Genomic DNA, 23,951 nt, shown 5'->3' on the forward strand with positions numbered 1-23,951 from the left:
AAATGTCCCAAAATGTCTTCACTGCAATGGTCTAAAACTCAAAGTTGCTCTCATAAAGATAGTTGTACACACACACACATAGACATAGAAGTTTTATGCCCATGAATCATGCAGAGAGCCCAACAGTCACAGAGTGAAGTTGATAAGTTCCTTAAACTTTCTGAAGGTGAGCCTTTTAAAAAGTGATCTTTATGACCTGCTGTATATTCAACTAACTATACACATCAAACATCTGCATTTCCTGTCCGGCGTCAGAGGGTACAGTGCTGTGTGTGTGTTGGCCTGAAGAGTATCAACAATCCAGCACCTCTGATACACTCTCTTATCACCAAGCTGGGGAATGTGAAGGAGCTCACCAAGATGCAACAGGACTTGAAGCACTAGCCGAACACTTAACCTCAGTGTGGCCCAAATGTCAACTCATGTTCAGCACTCGCCCGTACTGTCTAATTTCAAACCCATAAACTGCAGCACCAGCAGGCCTCCCACTCAGGCGATGACTTGTCTGTGTGCCCTCTGCAGTAGACAGCGCCCTCTCTGACAACAGCTTCACAGCTCAGAGGCCTTGACACTGATGACAACAGTTGTCACCAAGCAAGAGGATAATAGAAGAGACAAGAAATACTTCAAAGGGCATGAAAATATCACAGCCTAAAATCCAAGAAGTTTCAAATGTAGCTATAATTTTTTCATTATCCTATTTTTCTGCAGCATGTCCTCCTTCGAAAAGCTACACGATTGGTTGCGACACATTATTATGGTGACGATGGCCTTTCTTTTTGAGTTATGCTTTGTAACCTTCTGAGTGCTGTGCTTTATACCCTTCGCCACATGTGGCCTGTATGATTGGATTGTGACAGACTCGAGCTCACTCCCAGCCCAAAAGGGGCCCTTGTCTGCTACCGCTGGGCCTAACACCAGAGGCTGCCTTTAAGAATGTCTTTTTTTCCTCTCCAAACTCCTCCTGATCAATGGGGCTGGTCCTCTGCCATTCTGAAGAGTCATCGCTCTGTGGGTACAGGGGATGAGCACCAGGGCCCCATGCAGACTGGAGAGGAGCGACGTGCTTGTAGGGCAGCGAGAAGGTAATAATGAAGACATGGTCTGTAAAGCGCCCCAGACATGGAGTGCTCCATTATCAGGAGCACAGCAGCAGGGACTGGAGTGCTGACATTGTTAAGGCCCCGGCCCTGGAGGGAGCTGGGAAAATGAGTGAAGCCAGGGAATGGCCACTCATTAACACCAGACTGGAATCAAGAATTTCCTGTTGCTGGAATTTTTTTGAATGGAAAGACTTGGTATTATAGGGCTAATTTGTAAACGATAGTTGTATTTTTCTCCACTCTGAAGCCAGAAACATATATGTCTATGGATTAAAGGTATGTTGGAGAAAAGCAAAGGGGGTTAACTGGTACCTTGGTTCCTGACAAAGGTCAGTGGAGACCATTTTTGTGCCGTGTGTCATTTCCTGTCTGGTTGGCGTCTCTTGCAGAGGCCCTTGCTCGTTTATTTTTACAGTTTCCTTTTTCTCCTTTTTTTTTTTTTTTTTTTTTTTTTTTACTAGCTAGCTTTCCCCTGTAGGGAGGGGCAGGTGGGTTCGGGGATTCAGCACTAAGAAAAATCGTCCCTGTGTATGGCCCCGTAGACCCCACCTCCCTACTCCTCAACACACTTGCTCACAATGGGGGCTCTGTAACACAGGCCCCAAACGTACTCTGGCCTTCCCCCTAAAACAGGAAACCAGGATCTGCCGAGCTCTTGTTTTTCTACTAATTTCCTGCTTTGCTGCCCCTTCCCCAGATTATTTTCTTTATTTTTTTCTGGTTCCTCTCAGATTGGATAGACCTAATCAACTTTATGTCTGTGTTCATTCAGATACTAATTCCTTTTGTGCATCCAGGCCTATAGGACACGAGATACTTTTTTTTTGATTGTATTCATAAAACTGCTGTTTTTTGGATTACCACTGGACACATACTTAGGATATTTCCTTTAAAATCTGGACAACCCCCACATGATCATCCACTGTTATTACTCTATATGGTTTGAACCAATAAGGCCCTCAGGTCTGCCCGTGACTGACAGTAACACAAACTGTGGATTCAACTACACAGCCCTAAAAGCGCCATACGGAAATAGCAATACACTTTTTTATTTGAAGTGTAGAATTTCCTGGGTTGATTATACGTTTCTATAATCTGCAGCAAGAAGAGATGGAGATTACTTTGCCAAGGAAAACTCTGGAACCATGGACCATTATTGAGTCCAGTTCTGGCTTTTAGAGTGGCCGAAAGGAGAAGTCTGTTGATTTTTAGGAGACCTACCAGCATGCAAAGCATCAGAAAAAATGCAAGTCATTTTATGGATTTAATAGGACTCTGAGTCAGAGGTGTCAGTTTTCTGAAGAAAGAAAATGGTCTCAGATCTTAACAATAGTTATGAAGTAATATTAAAACAGTTGTATTTTGTCAAATTGCATCAATCAGTCTTTACAATAAGTTAAGAGAGAAGGTTGAAACAATGTATAATTGGGAAGGAAAGCGGAACAAGCGCCTTTCATTGAAATTATCAATGAAAAGATATTTTCAGCCAGTAGGTGGACTACAGCATGTTGAGAGTGTCAAAGGGGAGGAACAGTGAGAGACCCAGTGAGCTGGGAGAGAGGAGATGCAAAAATAAAGCAGAAAAGGAACACAGACGGAAGTGGGGGGAAGTTAAGTCCAGAGAAAGCTCAAGTTCCTCCAGAGGAAAACGCCATTGAAACCATATCATGTTTGCCCGAACGAGTGTGTGAGAGAGAGTTACTGGCATATAAAGCGTACGATTTGGTAATGGGCTTATGAGGGGGCTCGCTCGCTGTTTCAATAAACCCCCAGAGCCACGACTGAGCTAGGCTTGCAATACAAACACACCCCGTTCCTTTCGTTTATCTGAAAGACACATCTGGAGTCTATCAACTTCAGCAGCACCCCCTTTCTGTTTCCACTCTCTAGCACGCTTAACCCCTTCCTCACCCACTCCACCCCTTAATGTCACGCTCTCTCATTAGGTGACCGTTGCCTAACCAGGAGCCACTCAGTGGCGTGTGCGGGAAAACATGCTAATACAAATGTTCATTTTTCTGTGATGGGGGGACTGGAGGCTTCCAGTGTGCAAAATGCTGGGCTGGTACAATTTGAACCTCGTCTTACCCAGACCGGTCTAGACAACAGGGCTCCTACCCATTTCTACACATTCTCCACTGTTTTTACATGCTATAGTGCTGCCCACCTCTGCTTTGTTCCCACTCATCAAGGTAATTTGCTGAGCCCGTGTGGAAATAATGTTAATCTCCTGCAAAGGAAAACAACCTCAGATTTATATAAGACAAACTGCAGGAGTGTGCTTTCCCTCCCTCCCTCCCTCCCTCCCTCTCCCTCCTTCCTCTTTTCCCTCTCTCTCTCCAGCCACCACCATCTTTAGCCATCTCGGCTCCACTTCCCCTGTGTCAGATGGTAAAGTTGTTTAAGTTGGACTTTTTCCTAACCCCAGCCGCTCAGAATGGCAGAGGCGATTTCAGGGTCGGTTTCAGAGAGGCAAACACTGAGTGGCCACTCTCCCCTTTTGTAAAACAGATACCATCAGGCCAAAAAAGTAACGAATTGGCCCAGACATTCATAATCATAAAGTTATAATCATGTATGTTCTATCATTCAGACACTTTTATAAACATATCTGCACATTCTCATGCCCTGTGTGACTTACTGGTCACAGGTTTCATTACAAACTTCCTATAATTCTTGTTGCTCTTCAAGCATTAATCACAAGCAGCTCCTTACTTCCTGCTCTTGAATGAAATTGAAAAAAGTCACCAGGAAGGTTTTGATAATCTTACATTATATTCCCTGTACATACTCCTGTATAGAGCAAGAGTACAGTTATCTCAAGCAGGTTCACACTGACGGGGTCATTTCAGACTCTGCTGTTGACAAAGTCCATCATGCTGCCAACACCTTGGGCCTCTGAACAGTCCGAAGCACGAGCCTCACTCCTGCCTTTCAGACCTGTCCACTGCAAACACCCTACTGCTCCCTCATCCATCATCATCGCTGCCCTCTGCTCTCCCTCCCTGCTCCCTGCTCCCTCTCTCCCCATAGGGTGAACAGACCTGGTAATGAGGGCCCCTTGTGCCCTGCCTGCCTGTCCTGTGTCCCATGGTGCAGGGGGGCCCAGTTGGACAAGAGCCAGACTGCCTCAGCCCTCTTTGCTCATTATTCTCATTACCTTCCCTCAAATCAGTGCAGGACAGGCTGCTGGGATCTGTCCACAACTCATAAAGGTCCCGGCTCGTTAGTGGGGCTGCCAGCGAAAGCTCCCATCAGAGAGGGTGTGCACAGAGGTGGAGGTACTCAGATAGGTACAGAGCTGAAGGCCTTAAGGCTGTGTGTTTGAAGCAAGGTATGATTCAACTACTGTGTTCATCCAAAGAGCTGGAAAGAAACAAGGTATTCCAAGATCCAAATGTAGCTGTTGGATGGCAAGCCTATTTAAAAGAGCTACAAAAACACAGTAGTCCAGTAAGAGGGCAAAAACAAACAAGCCTAAATTGCTCCTCTGCACTTGGGTGGTTTGGCAGGTTATGAAGGCAATAGTGGCTTTGAGGAGGTTTGTCCCAATGAAAGGGCTAACTGTGTAGATTGCTGCACTGTCTGGCCCAGGGCTGGAGGAGGGTGGCCTGCCCCGGAGCTGTATTCTCCTGCTAACAACAGCACATCAGACTGCATTCAACTCTGAATAGACGTCTGGCGGGAGCGTGTGGATCCGAATGTGCGTCTGCTGAGAGAGTTACCAGAACCATTTGAGATGACTGGGCAAGAAGTGAAGGTGCCCATTCTAGGAAACACTCTCAAGAGTTACAGTACACACTGAAGTCACAGCAGAGATGGGCAGAGAGTGAGACTGTGTGTGCAGTTAGGAGCAGACTGTGTTTATCCTCGTCGTCACGTAGGGGAAGAGATGCAGTGTAATTCCCTGATGTGTGTTTACTCAGCCCTAGTGGGCTGGCCTTTGATTACAGCACTGACCACATAATATGAGTAGCTGTTCACTACTGCTGCAAATGACAAGCACATGTAGACTGCATACTGGAAACAATGAGAGGACCTGAAGAGCCGTGGCAGGCTGAGGAGACAAAACAAAACTGAAATCTCACAGTAAGCAAACAGAGACACAAATTTACATCCAAACCTTCTTTCTAAACTCACATCTGAATCCGTCTCCCTTCAAATCCTTCCATCATTTCAGTGGGGCAGTTTTCACAACAGACAGCAGTTTTCCCATGAGCTCAGATGTAATTATAAGCTGTGCAGGGCTCAATTAAAGGTTGAAGTCGTTGGAGTGAGTGAGCAGACCTCCACCGCTGTGTGTCAGAGAGCCAGCAGAGGTTGAGGCAGAGGAGTGAAATGAGGCCTGCATGATTTACGTTATGTCCTCTCCTTACACCAGACGCCTACATCTCCCACTGTGGAGCATAAGCAAGTGTGTGTGTGTGTGTGTGTGTGTGTGTGTGTGTGTGTGTGTCTTTGTGTTCCTTTTTCTGCCTGTTCTGTGTCTTTCTTCGAGGTCTTTTACTTAAGCCTCAAAGAAAGCTCCAACCTGTTGTCCCCTGCCAGTTTTATCACTGCTCCAGGTACAGGGGCTGGTTACTGGCTAAGCTCAGGTTACCCAACCCACCGACCCTACAGCGCAACAGGGAGCCTTGTCCACACTTAAAAAAAAACAAGCAACACTAGCTCATTTTACATCAAACACTTCGAGCCCCAGGATCTTGTTGTATTGTCTTCCTGTCAACACCTTTATCAGCGTCTCTGGTGCAAGACAGTTGAGGTGAGAACTGACAACTTGGACTTGAAACTATTCACCCATAGTGTTCTCATGCCAGACATTCAGAAAATCAGCAATTTCAGCGAATTTGGCTTTTGATATCGACTGTCGCGTCTGGTGTGAGCTCCAGTAGGTAGGCACTAACAAGCTAACAACTGCAGCAAATTACCATAGCTTTCTTTCTTTCAACATTTTTGAGAAGCTCGTTAGCTTCATGGGTGGCAGCTCCGAGTGCCATGTGGAACTAATATCGCTTCAAGATATCCAGCCCCCCACCTCCTACAAAATAAGTGCGTCTACAGTATGCAGAGTGAAGCTGCACCATGTGTGTTGTTGCCATAAAGTTTTATCGGGATATTCTGTGAAACAGCACACCTTAAAAAAAAATTTGTTTGGTGGGAAACACCAAACACAATTTTTTAGATGCAAGTCTCACAACAGAGTATCCAGGGAGCCAGGCGTACTAGCCTGCAGTCTGTAATAGGGCTGAGTTTTGTTCAAAAGCTTTACCTCAAATTCAATACTGTTTCCTGAACAATATTTCTTTTTTCATACCAATTTAATACAATCTATTTCAAGAAAAAGAAAATTACATTTCACATATCTTCAATTTTCATGCACTTTAGGAGGGGGGGGGGGGGGGGGGGGAGTGTAACCCAGGTGGTTTTCTGTAGCTATAATTGTCAGGCCAAAAATGTAATTTGAAAAAAGCGAAGTAAAGCGCTTAATGTAAAATGTACTTATCTAAATTGAAAACAAGTCATTTTATCTATGTGAGTGGGCGGTCCAACTAGAGGCTGTGTATGGTAAATGCTATGGCTCACTGATGCTGAGAGATTTACTCCTGCGTAATCACAGAAAAATGTAAGCATTTAAAAATGAAATGTGTCAATGTGGATGTTGCCTAGGTATCAAAATCTGGTTCAGAATGACGAGGCATTTTTTTACCAGACAGTGCCGAAGCGATTCGGTTGTTGCCAAGTCTCAGTCGGTATCGGTAAAAGTAGCCCTAGCTGGCAAGCACTAGTATATTCAACCAAAAGACATATATTATACATACTGTATCCTTAAACTTTATCTGTCCTGTTGGTAATTCATCCTTTGGTGACGACTTTGAATATCTGAATATCTTTTGGCGGTGCTAGACTTTAAATCAGGAGATCACCGTTGGGATTAATCATCTGGGAGCTGTGACTTTTGACACACAGGCCAATTTTTTGCCATGGTGCTAGTAAAACGTAAGAATAGCCAATAGCATTTCCCACTATGGTACCTCTTCTGTTCGTCACCAGGCATGCTGTGCATAATGTCATAACTCCGAAGAAATGTTATAATTTATCATTTGTCTCACACCTCATTCAGAGAGAATAGGACCAGACTGTCTGGAAGCCACAAGGGAAGCAGCCAACACACACCTCCTGCCAGAGATCTCCCTTATCTTGTTCTGTGGAGTGGGGCTTACCTGATAATGATGGACTGAAGTGTAATTATGTGAAGTTTTCAACATAACTCTGTGATAGCCAGTCTGAGTTTATCATCCTCCCTGCTGGAAAGAAGCCCATCAGTGGATAGATGCGCACAGAGCTGCTCAGATCTGCTTGGATCTCACTGATACCCTGTCTCTATGTGTCTGCAAAGCCCAGGCCAAAGGCAAGCCAAGGAAGGGTTCAATACATGGAAGTATCACATCGATTTTATGTAAACAATAAACAATTAGAGCATCTGCAGAGGTGTAACGAAAAGAAATCGCATACTCACAGCTTCTCCAAAGAGTAAAGTCCAAAAAATGATCCATTTCTCAGAACTCGGATTTTGTTGTGGCTCAGTATCCTATAAACAAAACAAAAAAAAACAAAGTATTATTAGATATATGACATATAGGCCCAATTAAAACATATATGCAAAATTACTATCTCAGACATCACTGCTGAAAGAGAGTTCAGGTTCAATATGCAATGAGGGACACGAGAGGGGGGAGGAAGTGATGTGTCCACTAGGTGCTGCAGTCACATGAGAGATTAGCCTGACATTAGCCAAAGATGTTTCCAATAAATGTTAAAACGGAATAGGACGCCAAGAGTAGGAAGGAGGCTGTAATCTTGATAGTCTTTTTGCATAAATTTTTACATCAAAAGGATGTCTTTCCACATCAAACAAATGTCGTCACAGGCCATGATAATTAGCCTTTTCCCTACTGGCAAATCATTTGGTTTATGGGGTTCTTATCAGGCCAGAAGGCAGAATGCTCTGGGACGCACTGGAAGTGAGGTGGAGATCGCTTTGTCTGGGAAATGTGAAATGGATATTTACAGTAATCACTCTGCTTTGAGGGATTTGAGATTGTCAAAGGCAGTTAGGATGGAATTTTGTACAGACTTTTAACCGCCTCTTTAACAGGGGGAGTTAAGTTTTAGGGGCAATATGCTTAGTGTCTTCCTTGATGGGACTTATCATGCATTCAGGCAGCTGGGAATTGGGATTCCTATTTGAGAGCATTCACAAATAAGCAACACGGCGGCCTCCCGAAATCTGCTCTATTTCTGCTGTCAGAATACAGGAAAGTTACAAACAACTGGATTATCAGCCACATAAATCAACAAAGGGACAAAATGAAGTTACAAAGGAGGAAGGCATGCCGGGAAATGCTAAACTGCCACGCTGCTAATTAGTCCCCTGTCATTTATGATATGTCATGTGTATGCATTGCGGAGTAAGGGGAGGGGTCCAAGAAAGACATTTGCACCGGGTCAATCACAATTATGTTACGCTACAGATTGTGATACAGAAGCAGCAAGAGGTAAGGAGAGGAAGTTAAGCTGCCATGGGAGCAGAGGACAAGATGAACTGATAAAAATAACAGCGACAGCTGTTTTGACAGGCGCTGCTCAGTGCCAGTGACTTTCGGCCTTTTGTTAAAGCAGAAACTTTGGATATGAAACTGCTGCTGTACAAGCTTACAATCAGTGCAACACTTCTCTGTATTTAGGCAGTACAATGCTCTTTGGGTGCACAAACGTTAGGGTGGAGGTCGGGGCGGAGGATTGGGTATAAACACAAAGCTTTGACACCGGGATCAATGTCACTCATCTCTGTGCGCAGTGCATTATATCTGTTGTTAAGTTTAGCCTCTGAAGCACACACAGGAATAATTACATAAAGTTGCTGTATTGTTTAAATATTGAGAAAGTTGACTTTTCAAGATACAAACAAGACCAATTTTCTTGAATATCATCTTAATTTTTTAGGCGACAGATGTCCCTGTTCACACGACTACTGTGTCTGGCCCTGCGGATCCACAGACCTGCCCATGGCTGCTCAGCAAGAGCTCAGGGTACGGCTGGCGACAGCCTGCCATAATTAACACACCCTTCAGTTTCACATCATCTTCGCCCCCGCCACATGGCACTTAATGGGCTGTTTGCGACATTAAGTGTGTTCTTAATCGAGAGAACGAAGCTGTGTGTGCGCCTTTATAAGCGGGAGCTGACTGTGAACAGTCTGTGAGATTTACAGATTCAGCAGCAGCAGTCAGCCCCCCTGTTTCCTGCCACATCAATAAAAACACTGCCTTCAGCTCTGCGCCTTCCAACTCAGTTAATGACCCAATTTAATCGTCCAGTCTTGGTATACCGGGATACACTGGCCTGACATACTCCTTCACTTCAGTAACTCTTTGTGACAGCCAAAATATCAGGATAATTTGAAGACAGAAAAGGTATGTACAAAAGAAAACTCAACATGGAAAGTAAAACACCTCTTTCTTTAGTTAACCTAGATACCTCAGTCAATATCTTCCTACAATAATATACCAAAATTAAACACCAGAGAAAACTGTCTTTAAACTGAGCTACAATCAATAGACTATAACTGCTCCACTGATAATGCCTGTAATACTGAAAACAAAATAATTTCCAAAGTTGAAGCCTTGGAATCTGAAGTTACTCCAGATCAGGGCGTTTTTTTCTAGCTTTAGCAAAAAATAAAAACATGTCATGTTCACAAATCCACACTGAACTGTTCAAATAAATCACAGTTATTGAGTCAAGACATGACTAGAGTGGATGTTAGAGGAGAACAGTCTTCTCGTGGCGTAGCCTGAATTTGAACCTATGACTCCTGGGTCTTGAGGTCTCCTACTCGACTTTAGGCACAAAATCTCTCCCTATAAATGGATGCAGGCCCCAGATGAAAGCTACAAAAGATCCGGAACTGCCTGAATAATTCAATACAGATAGCAGAAGAGAAAGTCACATCTGGCAAAGAAACAAGCCATTTAATTCAACACAGACAGTTTAGATACAGATAGTTCCTTTTTGACTAAGCTTATTATGCAGGGAAAAAAAATATTAGTCAGAGGATCATGTACATGTTTGTTTTTGGTCTGTTTGAATGCCCATGTGTGCATGTCTGCAAACCTATGAGAAGAACATCTTGCCTTTCACATGACTGCAGTATGAGTAAAAACAATTCGTGCTAAAACCCTGTACAGATGTGTTTATTTGTATGTTGTGATGCTGATGTGTTGCGGTGCGTCATCATATCACAATAATCCTCAAATTTAGACATTTAAACACACAATATTTCAATTAGCTTGCTCCTCTGTTCACCAGGACTTGAAGTTTGACTTTCATAAATAAACAAAGACCACAAAATGAGCTAACTGAATTCCTCCCACAGACAACAAAAGGCGCAGTTTTCCAGGAACGCCGGGGAGTTGCAGAGACTGGACACTACTGTATAATACCCAAAGCCCAATGTTTGGAGCACATTGGTAGTAGGAGACATTGTTCTTTCATAAACAATACACGGAGTACAACTCTGAGAAAGAGAGAGAGGCAGAGCTCTGTAAACAGACAGAAATAGTCAGCGCTCCCATCAGGCTAAACAGGAAACCCAGCCAATTAGCTGTTTATTCAGAACCCGGTTATACAGGTCAGGGGTTGTGGAGAGAGCACTTCCTGGACGGCCATCAGACAGACGGACCAGTGTCCAGAGGCAGGTGACAGCTGAGGCTTATGAGACTGCATCACTTCATCACTGGAAGCACACAAAGGTTAACAGAGCTTTACAAGCAGAGAAGATGAGTAGCTTCTTCGTCATACGAGAGGTCCGTCCTTAATGTCCGCACAGTACTGTATTCCTTCTGAGGCTTAACTGTACAGAAGTGGCTTCTTTCTGCTCGACATAAGTGACCAATCAGATGGCAGATTGAGTTAATCTGCTTTCAAGAACTATAAAATGTATGGTACATGGCACGACAGTGTGCTAACTCCGTCCAATCTATGGATGGTATCTCACAGCCACATTAACATCTCTCCTTCACTTAACTCTTTTAGACCACAAAGGCCTCTGAGAAATCAGATGGACTAATTCAATTCATCTAATCCATGTTTAAAAAAATAAAAAGATAAAAAAAACAGGGCCACATGTTCATGTAATTCATTTACATGAAGATCAGAAAGCAGGAGGTCATATGAGAAGAGCCAGGTCAAACAGAAGCACAGACACCAGCTTCCTCCTCTGCAGAGTTCTCACGTAGCAGACGGGTTCAACATGGTCAGAAAAGCTACAGTGGACACAAAAGGCACATATACAACTACTTCACTTCATGTTTTACTCTTTTCTATTGTCTAAAACTATGAAATGAAACTATACAAATGAATTATTCCATTGAATGTGTTGCTGAACCAGAATTTGCTCTAAATTTGTCACCATTTTATGATAGAAAGTTATTCTGGGCTCAAAGAAAGTTAAGCAGGGTTTTTACAGGATGCTGCGAGGGGGGAAACTGTTTACTTTAAATATTTTAGGTTTACATGTTTGGGTGCAAACACGTCCCCAAAAAGTTTAGTTGGGCAAATATTTAAAACAAATTTGCATGAATGAATTAAAAATGGCCTACGCTTTCCAAACTCAATCAACTTTAATTAATTGTGTTGAGCTCTCAAGCTCATTTTTGAAATTTCATTCTTTTTTTTAAATGTCAAACTATGGAATAATTTTAACTTCCATTTTGCAATCCCTTTAACCAAAGAGTCGACTCTAGTGAAACCAAGCTTTATTAACCTTTTAGTTGCATAATATGTGGATTTACATAATCTGATCAATTAAAATGACCATTTATATAAGAGAAAGTGTGCCTGCTGCTTATATCCTTGATGTTTCAGTATAAAGTGCCGTAGCTCAGTATTTGGCTCAGGAGCTTCTTGTTGCCTGATGGAGTGTGAAAAAGTAAAAAGCATACAAAGAGTCTTGTCTAGTAAACCACAGCAGCTCCTCCCTGCACCATGCCACTCACTTTGTTGGTTTGCTCAATTTGCTTCCTAAACCCACAAAGCCTTTGAGGGCCACACAGGGCCATGACAGCGTGTCGCAAATCATATTTGCTCACTGATTTACTTCCGCTCTTCCCCTTGACTCTTAACTGGATGACTGTCTCGCTGGAACATACTGTTCCCGGACTGGGGGACAAGCCCTGATGTGTATGTGCGTGTGTGTATACCTGTGTGTGCTGTAAACCGTAACTGTCTTTCAAACGTTTCCTACAGCTGCTTTTGGTTTTGAGTCATTGTCGACCAATCAGTTCACCGAGGAATGGTCTCGGCGGTGGAGCTGGGAAGGCCCGCTGTGTGGTGTGCAGCGCTAACACAGGGAGTCCTTTGAGCTTCCCAGATCACAACCTAGTGCAGACGGACAGCGAGTGGAATCACATCATTCTACCTCCTGTCCTAACCACAGTGAGAGCGGTGTAAACTCGAACACAACAGAGCGTCTTGTTTGCTGCCTTTTACCACTGAGCGTTTGGTGTCAATATCGTTTCACTCTTCATCCTGCCTCTCTGCTATAGACACACTCAAAACTTCTGTTTAGTTTCTTTTTTATAAGCCGGAAGCATATACAGGAAATGCTCCGGCCTTATGTGGAATTTAGTCAGGAAAATGAATGAGATACACTTGAGCAAAAAGCGCTGATTTCAATTGGCCCCTACTGCCCTCTAAATATTTAGGCATGCTGGACTCAGACAGTGAGCTCAGTGTAGCTGCAGGCCTCTACAGCAAACCACAGGCAGAAACAGGGTCTTAAGGAGGGATTTATATTTAATAAGAATTCATCTGCAGGCTAAGCTGCCTGCTCTCATTAACTATGTATTACTGTTTATGGTCTTTGAATACTAGTAACGTTTTCTTTTCTATTGAATACAGAGCATTCCTGCAGCGTCAGCAGCAACACACCTCTACCTGCTGCGTTGTGATCGTTGATGAAACAACGTGAGTAGATGCTCCACCTCCTGCTCCCCCTCGTGCATTGATCTAGCACTCTGAGGTCAAAAGAGACAGAGGGGCACAGGTTCAGCATCATAAAGAGTTAGAGCAACCCAACGGGCCACTGTGTAAACATCATTTAACTTTGGATTAGTCTCTTATCCTCGAGGACCACACGCGAGGTGAAAGACAAGAACCCTCGAAAGAGATTGGTAATGTGGCATAAATCCAGTCCTAATTCAGAGACCATTGGGAGCCAGATAATGAGAGTGATTTTTAAATGAGAGTCTCAGAGCGTCATTATTGAATTAAGCCTGGTTTAATTTGCATGCTGATTTGATAATGCACATGCTGGTCTGTGTTGCAGTAGTGCTTAAATTCACATAAGTAAAAATGAATACAATTTTAGCCTCGAGGGAAGTCAACCCCGCTGAAAGGAATACGATTATCCACTTTTACACCAAGGGCACAGCGCTGAGTCTTACAGCCGAAAACCTTTTATACAAAACCAGTGATTTATTTATTTTTTAATGTATTTTCCCCTTTCGCTGTCCATTTGAGGAGCTTTTGCTTGCCAGAGTAGCATTTAAAGAATATGGGCAGCTCACAGAGCAAAAGTAAGAGCATACGGCAGCGTTTCTCTTTACATACACATCACTCACATATCACTCAGAGTAATGTGGACAGACTGAGTGGATCAACAGAATATTGTGGTTCAACCGAAAGATGGATTAAAAATGGTACTACTTAATTTGGCTGCCACCACTTTTTCCAGCACCGCTTGCTCCATCCAAATGCAAGGTCTAATGAATTGAATGTCGTTACAGATTTACATTATAATGCAGTTTAAAACCCAAAACAACGAAAAGTGAAACATTTTTAGTGATCGATAATTGTGTGTACTTTTACACGCACACAAACAAACACACAGACACACACAAACACACAGACACACACACACACACACACACACACACACACACACACACACACACACACACACACACACACACACACACACACACACACACACACACACACACACATTTAAACAGAGCACACACACACACATTTAAACACATAATAAACTTGCTGAGCTCCAGTGGGGACAAACCTACAGCAGTAATTGGTTTGGATCTTCATTAGTGGCTGGAAATTCTGGATCATGATATGTCACAGGATGTGTCTGTACAGGGTCGGGGTGCGATCCAAAATTTCCGAGACTGTTCAGCGCAAACAATCTGAACTGCGGTAGGACGATACTGTGGTTCTCCAACATGACAATGCGCCTGCTCCCAGCGTGTTGAAAAAGTGCAAGCTTCTTTGTCTCCCCAACTTTTCTGGTCTGCCACTAATGCCTGGATGCCTAAATGTTGGTGTGCTGTGTAAAAACCAGGGACAATGATGGAAATGAAGAAGTCTACAATGCTCCCTGACAAAGTCTAATATTTTGTTAATATTATAATGTTGATAAAGAAAAATCAAATGGACTACTACCAATTCTCACAGTTAAAGAATTACAAAACTTGTATATCAGCTGGTCTGAAACTGTCAGTGTCTTGATTTATGACAGTAATTTTCTTGTACTTATTTCAGCGGTATTTTCATGTTTGGCAGTTTCTGCAGGTCGTCCAAAGTCAAAAAGCAATCTTCAGTTTAATGTAGGAAGATAACATGTTTTGAATAAAGTGTTTAATTTTGTCTCTGATGTCTGGGGTTTGGCGAGACTAAGTGTGGCTTTTTTTGTGTTTATAGTTTTGGGAAAGTAAACTGTCATTTCAGGAAATGTGTGTAAGCAGGCTGTGGAAAAAAATAAAACCGTGAAGATTGCAAGTTGGTCAGACTGTGTCAACCAACCCCATTAAAATGAATATGGTGCAGATGGCCTGATTATGTATCATGGATTTGCTACTGTGCTGGCTGTGCATGACATTATCTTTATCTTGAGAAAATTCTAATAATCCTGATATATTTTATGTCCTGAAAACTATCCAGCCCATGTCTCTTTCTTGCTAATGGACACTTTTGCAGAGACAAGAAGAAAAAGTGGAGGAGGAGGAATAAAAGGGAACATAAGCAGAGAGATCTCTCAGGCTGGGAGGTGGTTGTGTCATCTTTGTTACAATAAGTACTCTATAAGAGGCCTCCAGACTGCGCTGAGTATTCAGTGCACGGGTCCATCCAAATAGTTTAACCCTTTCGTTGTAAAAAGACGGAGAGCCACCTAAGCCAGCGGTCCCAGGAGCCCCTTGCACCCTGAGCCTGTCCTCAGAGAGTCACAGCACTGAACGTAACAGAGCGACTAAATGCCCTTGAGCACAACAGGCACTTTAGCAGCAAATGCATGTCAAGATGTGAATGTGCCCATTGTGCCCGACCCACCAGAGGGCTTGAAGCAGCCACCAGGGAACGCTGCCAAGCTACAAGCCCCATTTACCGCCTGTCATGGAAAGGAGCATCCATGTAATTGCATGCAAAATATTTTTTATGAAATCACTTCGCAGACCCCGATTGAGTAATTCAGACATCAAACAAGGAGAGGAGGGCGAGAGAAGCCACATTAAGGAGCGGAGCAGATTCTTGTCATTCGCGCATGTGACAAATATAGGAGTCAGATGATTTATAGTATGTAAAGAATCTCCCATTTTATCATCGTACTCTTTTGCTTGAGGCTCGATATGGGGAGTGTGCTCCTGCATCTGATATGTGCAACCACTTATTATAGTATACTGCATTGTGCTTGGGTTAGCAGGCTGAGCCAGGGAGCCAGGCTTTGTGGTTTGTGGGTGTGTGTGTGTGTGTGTGGGTGTGTGTGTGTAGATTTAAATGCACAAGTGGGTGACCTATCAGATTTATTTATATGGAAAGTGTGTATGTTTAACTCAATGTGTGCATGTGTGTCTGTGCGTCTGTGCATAAGTGTTCCGAAAGCAACCAGTCTAAAATTAAAATCCAGGTTTTTGAAATGTCTCTAATTAGAGAGGGGAGGACTGAAGCCTATTTTGAGAGCTGTGGCCATGCACGCCCTTCCCACATGTGTGTGCACAGGCATACGGACTAACACACACACAATACGCACTTTAGAGGGGAAGATACCCTACTTGCAGTCAGTCTTATTAGACAATTCATCGAGTTTCAGTTAACAAGAGCTGTCCATGAAGTGTGTTTCTTTACACAATTTATCAAAGATGAACAACCAGTGAACTTTAAAGATGTAAACAAGTAGCCGCTACAAATATTAACAGCCAGGGAACGCAGGCTGAAATACAACCGTCTTACTGTGAAGCTGCAATAAATTATTGCAATATTTAGAGTCAAAGCCTAGTCAAGACGAACCAAATTGGAAAGTTTATGGCTGCAGAGCAGGAACACAATAGTCAGTTTAATCACTGTCTAAAGTGTTTTTACACTTTTAATGAGGCAATTTGGTGAATTTAGCCGTTTGAGACAGTGAGAGGAATGTGGTGTATGCCTGGCTAACATTGTCTCATTGTTCTGTCTCATAACCAGCCTCTGTTTTCTGCTTCTGAGCAAAGACTGCTGGGAAATCAGTCTGGCTTTTACAAAGGGTTAGCTAAAATCTTTCTGCCCCAGATACTCAGTCTTTAGAGGCATCTGAGAAGGTTGCATTTCTGTTATGTAGGTTTTTTTTTCAACTCTGTGTGGCCGCTGCATTTTTTTGAATCACAATCTGTTCATCGCCTCAATCCGAGTTACTGCACGTCAAACAGTTTCGACACCAGAATTTACCACAATGTATTAAACAATCATGAAGCATGTATTATAAAAATATGGTAGACCAACATGCTTTCCAAAGAATGATTTGATTTCAGCTGGAGGAATACACATTCATAGTGTATCTTTAAGAAGCGGTTTACTCCATCAACAACGGTTTTAATAAAAGCTTATTGCTTTATTTCACAACTTGCTCTCTCCCTTTGAGCCGAGCTGTAAGCCAATTTATAGTTACAGAAGAAACAATGGATGAGAAAATTGAAGTGACAGACTTTTAATATCTTGTGGTTCTATGTAACAGACTGATAGTAGAGTGACTATGAAGAAGTTGATGGTTAATTTTACAGATACATATTTGATGTTAGTCTGGCTCTAGTCTAAAGCACGCTTTAACCAATCAGAACGACCATATTAAATACTCACCATGGTGTAAACAATAGAAACCCTCCCTCAATGTGAGCAGAGTGTGATGCCATGTCAGTAATTTTTAGGGCCCGAGCACCGAAGGTGCGAAAGCCTTATTCTTATTCAAGCGATTATTATGATTCTCCATAAACAACATTTTTGGCGGCTTTAGCAGATATTCAAAAACTCCTGAAATTTGGTACAACCGTCTCTCCCGGTGAAAAATGTCGTATTTTAGTGGAGTCGTGAGTGGGCGTGGCCAAATGGCTCGCTAGCACCCCCTAAACAGATGCCCCGGTGGCTCCATTTACCTACATGCACGAAATTCGGTGGACGTGTATCACACCGAGATGTACAAAAAGTTACATTGCACCATTATGTCAACTCAAGAGGAAGTCCACCATTTTCAATTTAGTCGCCATTTTTGACGATTCACACATGTTGTACTTTAACAAACTCCTCCTTCAGATTTTGTCGGACCGACTTGACATTTAGTCTGTACACTCTTAACATGTTTGGAATTAAAAGTTATCAAAAGAATTTGTTTTCGTCAATTGGTGTGCCCGTGGCGTGGCGGCCAAAAAGTGACCCAAAAGTCATACTTAAGCATGTCGTCCAAAATGTGATATGAAAGCCATACTATAGCATCTCGTCCAAAAAGTGACCCAAAAATGACTCTTAGGTCACTTTTTTTTTTTTTTTTCATAATTTGGATAACATGCTATAGTATGATTTTTTTTTAAAAATTCATAACAAACAGGGGTCTCGATCCCCAAACCTTCTAGCTAAGAGGCAACAGTGCTAACCACTGCACCACCAACCCTCAGGAGTCAGACAGCATTATGACAAATCTTTGGCTCACTGCAACCTATAACTCCACTGTCCACAAATATTCATTCGAATGCGACCAAAATTGCTGCAGACATCCTTTGGATAGTAGATATACGTGTTTTCAAGGGGGTCTGCAGGGATATTAAATATTTTCCTGTAATGTGTAGTGTATGCAAAACTTTTTCAATTTCTCCAAACGTTTCAACTTTACTAAAAGTTGAATCACCATCAACAGGCCAAGGTGGAATCTGAACCATTAATAGCAACTTTGGTGAAGTAGAATCTTTTACCTGTTGAGTTAACCGGACTGTTGTTTGAGACACTGGAAGCTCTGAGTGAACTCCGTGAACCACTTTCTCCTGGCGCAATTCAGCCTCCGGCGCCGAAGATAGTCCAGCAGTCTACAACGCCGACCACCAGCTGGAAATGACCTCATGAAGACATAGGTTTGAGCCCCGCTCAGGTATCACACATGGTTCATGGTTTACTGAGGGCGAGTACCCTTAATAAGCAACACAGTTCACAAAGTGCAAGTCCCTCTAAGGGTAAGCCACATTGCTCACAGAGGGCAAGATCTCCTAAGGGTAAGCCACACAGGCTTGTACGTGCAGTCATACTAATACCAAACCAAAGGTCAACAACAATACATAAATTAACCGAAAGCAAAAGTCCAAGAGACTTTTTTTTCAGTTGCCTCCTCACAGTGAGAAGTAACTTGAGGCATGCATGTCAGTTCAGAAAAAGATCATACTCCAAAAAGTGATAAAAAAAAAAAGCAATCCAAAATATCCAAAGTACGTTGTCCAAAATATGATAAAAAAAAAAGTCATCCGAAATATTCAAAAAGTCATACTGTAGCATGTTGTCCAAAAAGTGACCCAAAATTCATTTTTGTACAGAGTATATAGTATAGAGTATATAGTATAGAGTATAAAGTATAGAGTATATAGTATATTGTAGAGTATATAGTATAAAGTATAAAGTATAGAGTATAGAGTATATTGTATAGAGTATAGAGTATATACTATATTGTATATTGTATATTGTATATTGTATATTGTATAGAGTATATAGTATATTGTATAGAGTATAGAGTATATAGTATAGAGTATAAAGTACAGAGTATATAGTATATTGTATAGAGTATATAGTATAGAGTATAGAGTATATCGTATATAGTATAGAGTATATTGTATAGAGTATAGAGTATATACTATATTGTATATTGTATAGAGTATATAGTATATTGTATAGAGTATAGAGTATATAGTATAGAGTATAGAGTATAAAGTACAGAGTATATAGTATATAGTATATTGTATAGAGTATATAGTATAGAGTATATAGTATAGAGTATAGAGTATAGAGTATATAGTATAGAGTATAGAGTATAGAATATAGAGTATATAGTATAGAGTATAGCCAGGGCGATGCGGCTAAGTTTGATGTTTTGCTGTGACACAGGAAGTTGATGTTTAAGGTTTAACGATGCTCCAAACCACATGAAACATGTGCCAGGCACCAACTTCTATGAGTTTTTAAGATGTTAAAGCCGCCAAAAAAAAAAGCCTTTTTTTTTTAAAACAAGAATAAGGAACGAGGTCAAGAAACAAATTTAAACCGCAAGCAGTGTATACGGACCCTTGCGCGCTGCACGTTGGGGATCCAGCGGGTCGGGGCCGCCGACTCCCCGACGTGCAGTGTGCGAGGGCCCGCATATCACTGCTTGCAGTTTTATTTATTTTTACAATTCAAGCACTGGGCCTCATTCACCAATATCTTCTTAAAGAATTTTCTTAAATTTGTTCTTAAGAATTGTCTTAAGGCTACGTCAGATTTACGACGGGTTCTTAAATCCCGGATTTGTTCGCATCTGTGTTCTTATCTCGATGAATCCCGTGGCCCTTGTAAGTTGAAAGCACGTGCCAGTTGTTCCTAATTAGCATAAGCAAAAGCCCTGCCGATGCCCATAAAAGGGCATGACACAGCAGTACCGTGCGCACACGGAGTCACAGAAAGTGAGGGAGAAGAGAAAAGTTGAGAGAAACATAAATAATGCCGGTGGCGCAGCGGACTCCGAGAGGGAGAACTTCAGCAGTTCTGAAGCGGAGGTGCTGCTGCAGGGAGTAAACACAAAAAGCGCTGTCACATTTAATAGCGTAGCATAAGTAGCCTAATACTACAAAAAAAAGACGCATGTGAATATTGCTCGTTCAGTGAAAGCTGTGTCAGGAGAATGGCGCAAAACCAATTCTGTCAAAATAGCCGGCAGCTCGCAGACTGTACCCTCCTGCGGCAGCATCTTCAGACCTACAAACATTGTCAAGTAATGAAAATAATGATCAAAATGATGAATTATGAAGAAATATCATTGCAGATGAAATACTAAACTAAAAATGTTGAATTGAAGAAAATACATGAACCATAAAGTAAGTCAATAATTTAATATTCTTGAAATCCAAAAGATGACCGCACTGCTGCCATGGATTAGTTCTCAAGAATAAGCATATCAAAAACACTAACCCTAACACACACACACACACACACACACACACACACACACACACACACACACACACACACACACACACACACACACACACACACACAAGCCACAGGCATTCCCAGTATAGACACCCATTATCTCCGTCTGTATCCATGTGTTGTCAACCCAGAGCAGGAACTTTGGGGGCTGCTGTGGTCAGACACAGGGAGAGGGAAGTTAGCGCTGGCAAAGAAAAGTCAAAGTCAGGCATTTTTGGAGTAAGATAAGAAGAGAGCGGCGAGAAAGGAAAAACTAAAATAACAAAAAGCCAGTTGGGGGTCTGAGATTACTATGACAACACATTACTGTTTTTGCCAAGTTTAGAAATATCGCAGCCTTTTAATCAACAAATACAACAAGGTGATAAGTGATATACACATTCATCATGCAAACAGGCAGGCAGCCAGTACAGCACAGGAGGTGTGTGTGGGGATGTCCCACTCTGGTCACGTTACTTTGACCTGCAACGGCACAATAAAATCTAAGGCTTGCATGGCATTGGCAGGTGCTACAGCTGCAGTATAAAGCTTGGAGTATCCCGTGTCAGGCCTTTGTTTGCTTTTTTGATTTATTGCTGACCACTGCCCCACCTAACATGTGCGGAGGAGAGCTTGCTCCCCCTCCTCTCAACACCTTTCCCCACATAAATAAACCCTATCGCTGCAGGAATGCCAGGGATCCAGCGCTCTCCCCGCTATTGGAATTCTCCCAGCTGATAAGATGATGCTTTGGGACGTTTTGTCGACATACTCCCGTGTCAACACATACTGACTCACAGACCCAACATAAACCACCAACACATCTGCTGGGACCTTTGGTTCCCTTCCTCACACGGGGCACAAGTAAAAGACTGATGATGTGACTCAAAAGATGAAATAGTGATTAAAGTCCGTAGATTGATACTCTAGCCGATCGAAAAGAACCATTGAGGTGAAAGAACAGAAAGTCAGAGGCTCACCTAGACAGAGCAAAAAAATGACATACAGGAATGAGATGAATGTGGAACCGAGCATAAAAACAAGGTTGTATTCTCCATCAGAAACACTCGTTAGTACATTCAACATTTAAAGCTTCCCAGAGGAAGATTGGTTCGGATAAGCGTGCGGTTATTTCACCCGGTACCAAGACAAGTTACATTGGAGTCCTATGCTTTAAAAACATTCCAAGGAACAATTTTGTTGTTTGGGCCCCCCAGATAATCTCACCACATCTGCTTTAGAAATAATCTTCTCATCTGAGCCTCAGCAAGAAATCAAAACATTGATTCCACTTTTATCTGGTAGGTCGGTTAGCATCATATCAAACTGGAAACAGAGGAAACAGCTGGTGAGAAAACCGGAGGTTCTGAGATTGGACAAACTGTAATGTGTTAACTAGTGAAGGCAGAAGTTTGTTTTGGAAAGAGCCAGGATAACTGTTTTCCTGTATTTCCAGTCTTTATGCTAAGCTAATTTTCTGCTAGCTGTTGCTTCCCATCTTGCATACAGCCATAAAAGCAGAATCAAGCAAATAAGCATATTAACTGCTGTTATAAAGAACAAGTTCATACTCAGATCAGATCATTGTTAAGGAACAACCACCCCGGCAGCTATAAAGAGTATAAATAGAGAGTGTGTTACAACTGTTCATTTACAACCCCTACTGATAAAAATATTGTTGACCTCACAAGAATATTTTTATCTTAAACCCTTAACTACCATCCAGCAACAGTGACATACTGGGCTTAAGTTCAAACATGCAGGGAAGGACTGCAGCTGTCTTGGGTGAAGGGGGCATCAGGCCAAGGACGGGCATGCTGACCCCCCCACCCAGAGCATCTGTGCCCACTCATTCAGGCTGGGACCCACCGAGCCAAAGCCATCAGTCACTGACAACGATGACAACAAAATACGCCGAGGGAGGAGTACGGTTTTGACTTGGGTAAAAACCACAAGCTATGAAGCACCAGCACATTCACACATCCACTGCCACTGTACGTTCTCTTCATTTGCCTGTTATCCATTAAAACATTAAAACAAACACAGCTGCCACACAGCACTGAGAAAGAAGTTATTTCTCAGTGTGTTTCTGGGCTAAAGCCTGAGTGTGTAGGATATGCATCCATCTCCAGGTATAGATTTTTTTTCATCTCTGAAATTAGAAAAGTTTCTTCTTCACGCTCTTCAAAACACTAATAATAATAGAAACATGGACACTTTGGAAGTGAAGCTATGCTGCTACACCGAGGAGCCCGGCCTCCTCCTCTTCCCTTTCACCCCAGTGTCGAAGATCTGTTAGTCAGAGACTGGGGAGTTTTCAGTCTCCAGGGGCATATCCCTCTGAACCGCCTGCCAAGCTTCTCCTCTCCCCTCCATCCTCAGCTCTCTTTCTTTGTTCCCCTCTATGTTCCCTCTTCCCACTTCTTCTGCTCTTCATGTTCAGCCTTCTCCTTCACTTCAGCCTCTTTTCAGCTTCCATCATTTACTCCTTCTTTCTCCTCAACCGACAGCACTTTTCACTTTCACACTCCTATCTGTTTTCCCCTCTCTACCCTTCCGCTCCTCTTCCTCTCCCAGTCATCCAGCTCCTTTGCAGCCGTGCATAATTAGGCCTAAACACAAGCCTGCGCAGGCTCACATCTGGAAGAAGTTTGGACATAGCAGTTTCCTACCAAGACGACTAAATATTTAGGTTGAGAGTTACTGCATGTGGATGAACTCATGATAGAGGGGTGGGAAGGGGAGAGAAACGGGGAGCTGGAGATAAAGAAAAAGAGGGAAAGTGGGACAGACGACTGGATCTCATGGCAGGCGGCTGAGAATAGAATCAGGCATCATTAAACTAGTGATAAGTGTGAGTTTATACAAATGGTGCGGTGTATAATCAGATGCACAGCAATGTAATCAAAGTACAGCGTGGGCGCTGATGAAACAAATGAGGAGGTTCTAATATCGGGGTGACTGTTTGCTCCTTTGTGGCTGACAGGACCAACAAACAGCCAACTAATAGTTTTAATAAACAAATCCCCGTTGGGATTTCCCATGAGGCTGAGGGGCCTCAGCTGGAATGTTCACAGGGGCCAGCTGTTGTGCATTACACGTAGCAGCCGGCCCCGGAAGCCCTGGGCCTGGTGTCCTCCAGCCTTTGCCCACTCAGCATGGAGGAGAGCATTCCTACAGGCTGCCCCCGGAGAGAGGGCAGTGGGGCTGGCTCTCAGGCCGTCCGATTGCGGGGAGGATCCGAGGTTGGTGTAGGGCATGGAGAACGCTCCCCTGCTGCACCTGGGATACTGTCTGCAGCCTCTGAACAGACGGAGGAATGTCAGGAATAAC

At 42.8% G+C, this 23,951-nt stretch overlaps 1 protein-coding gene across 1 annotated transcript in view; it reads right to left on the reverse strand.

Annotated features, from left to right (window-relative positions):
* The window catches only part of adgra2 (adhesion G protein-coupled receptor A2), a 38,633-nt gene that overhangs the window by 12,179 nt on the left and 2,503 nt on the right, over positions 1 to 23,951 (reverse strand). The window contains exon 2 of the mRNA XM_069139119.1: positions 7,621 to 7,692. Coding sequence (XP_068995220.1) covers positions 7,621 to 7,692 — 72 coding nt within the window. The remainder of the gene's footprint in view (positions 1 to 7,620; positions 7,693 to 23,951) is intronic.

The sequence above is a fragment of the Embiotoca jacksoni genome, unplaced genomic scaffold (genome assembly GCF_022577435.1).
Source record: "Embiotoca jacksoni isolate LCO1_2020_lvr unplaced genomic scaffold, fEmbJac1.0.p SCAF_8, whole genome shotgun sequence".
NCBI classification, from domain to species: domain Eukaryota; kingdom Metazoa; phylum Chordata; class Actinopteri; family Embiotocidae; genus Embiotoca; species Embiotoca jacksoni.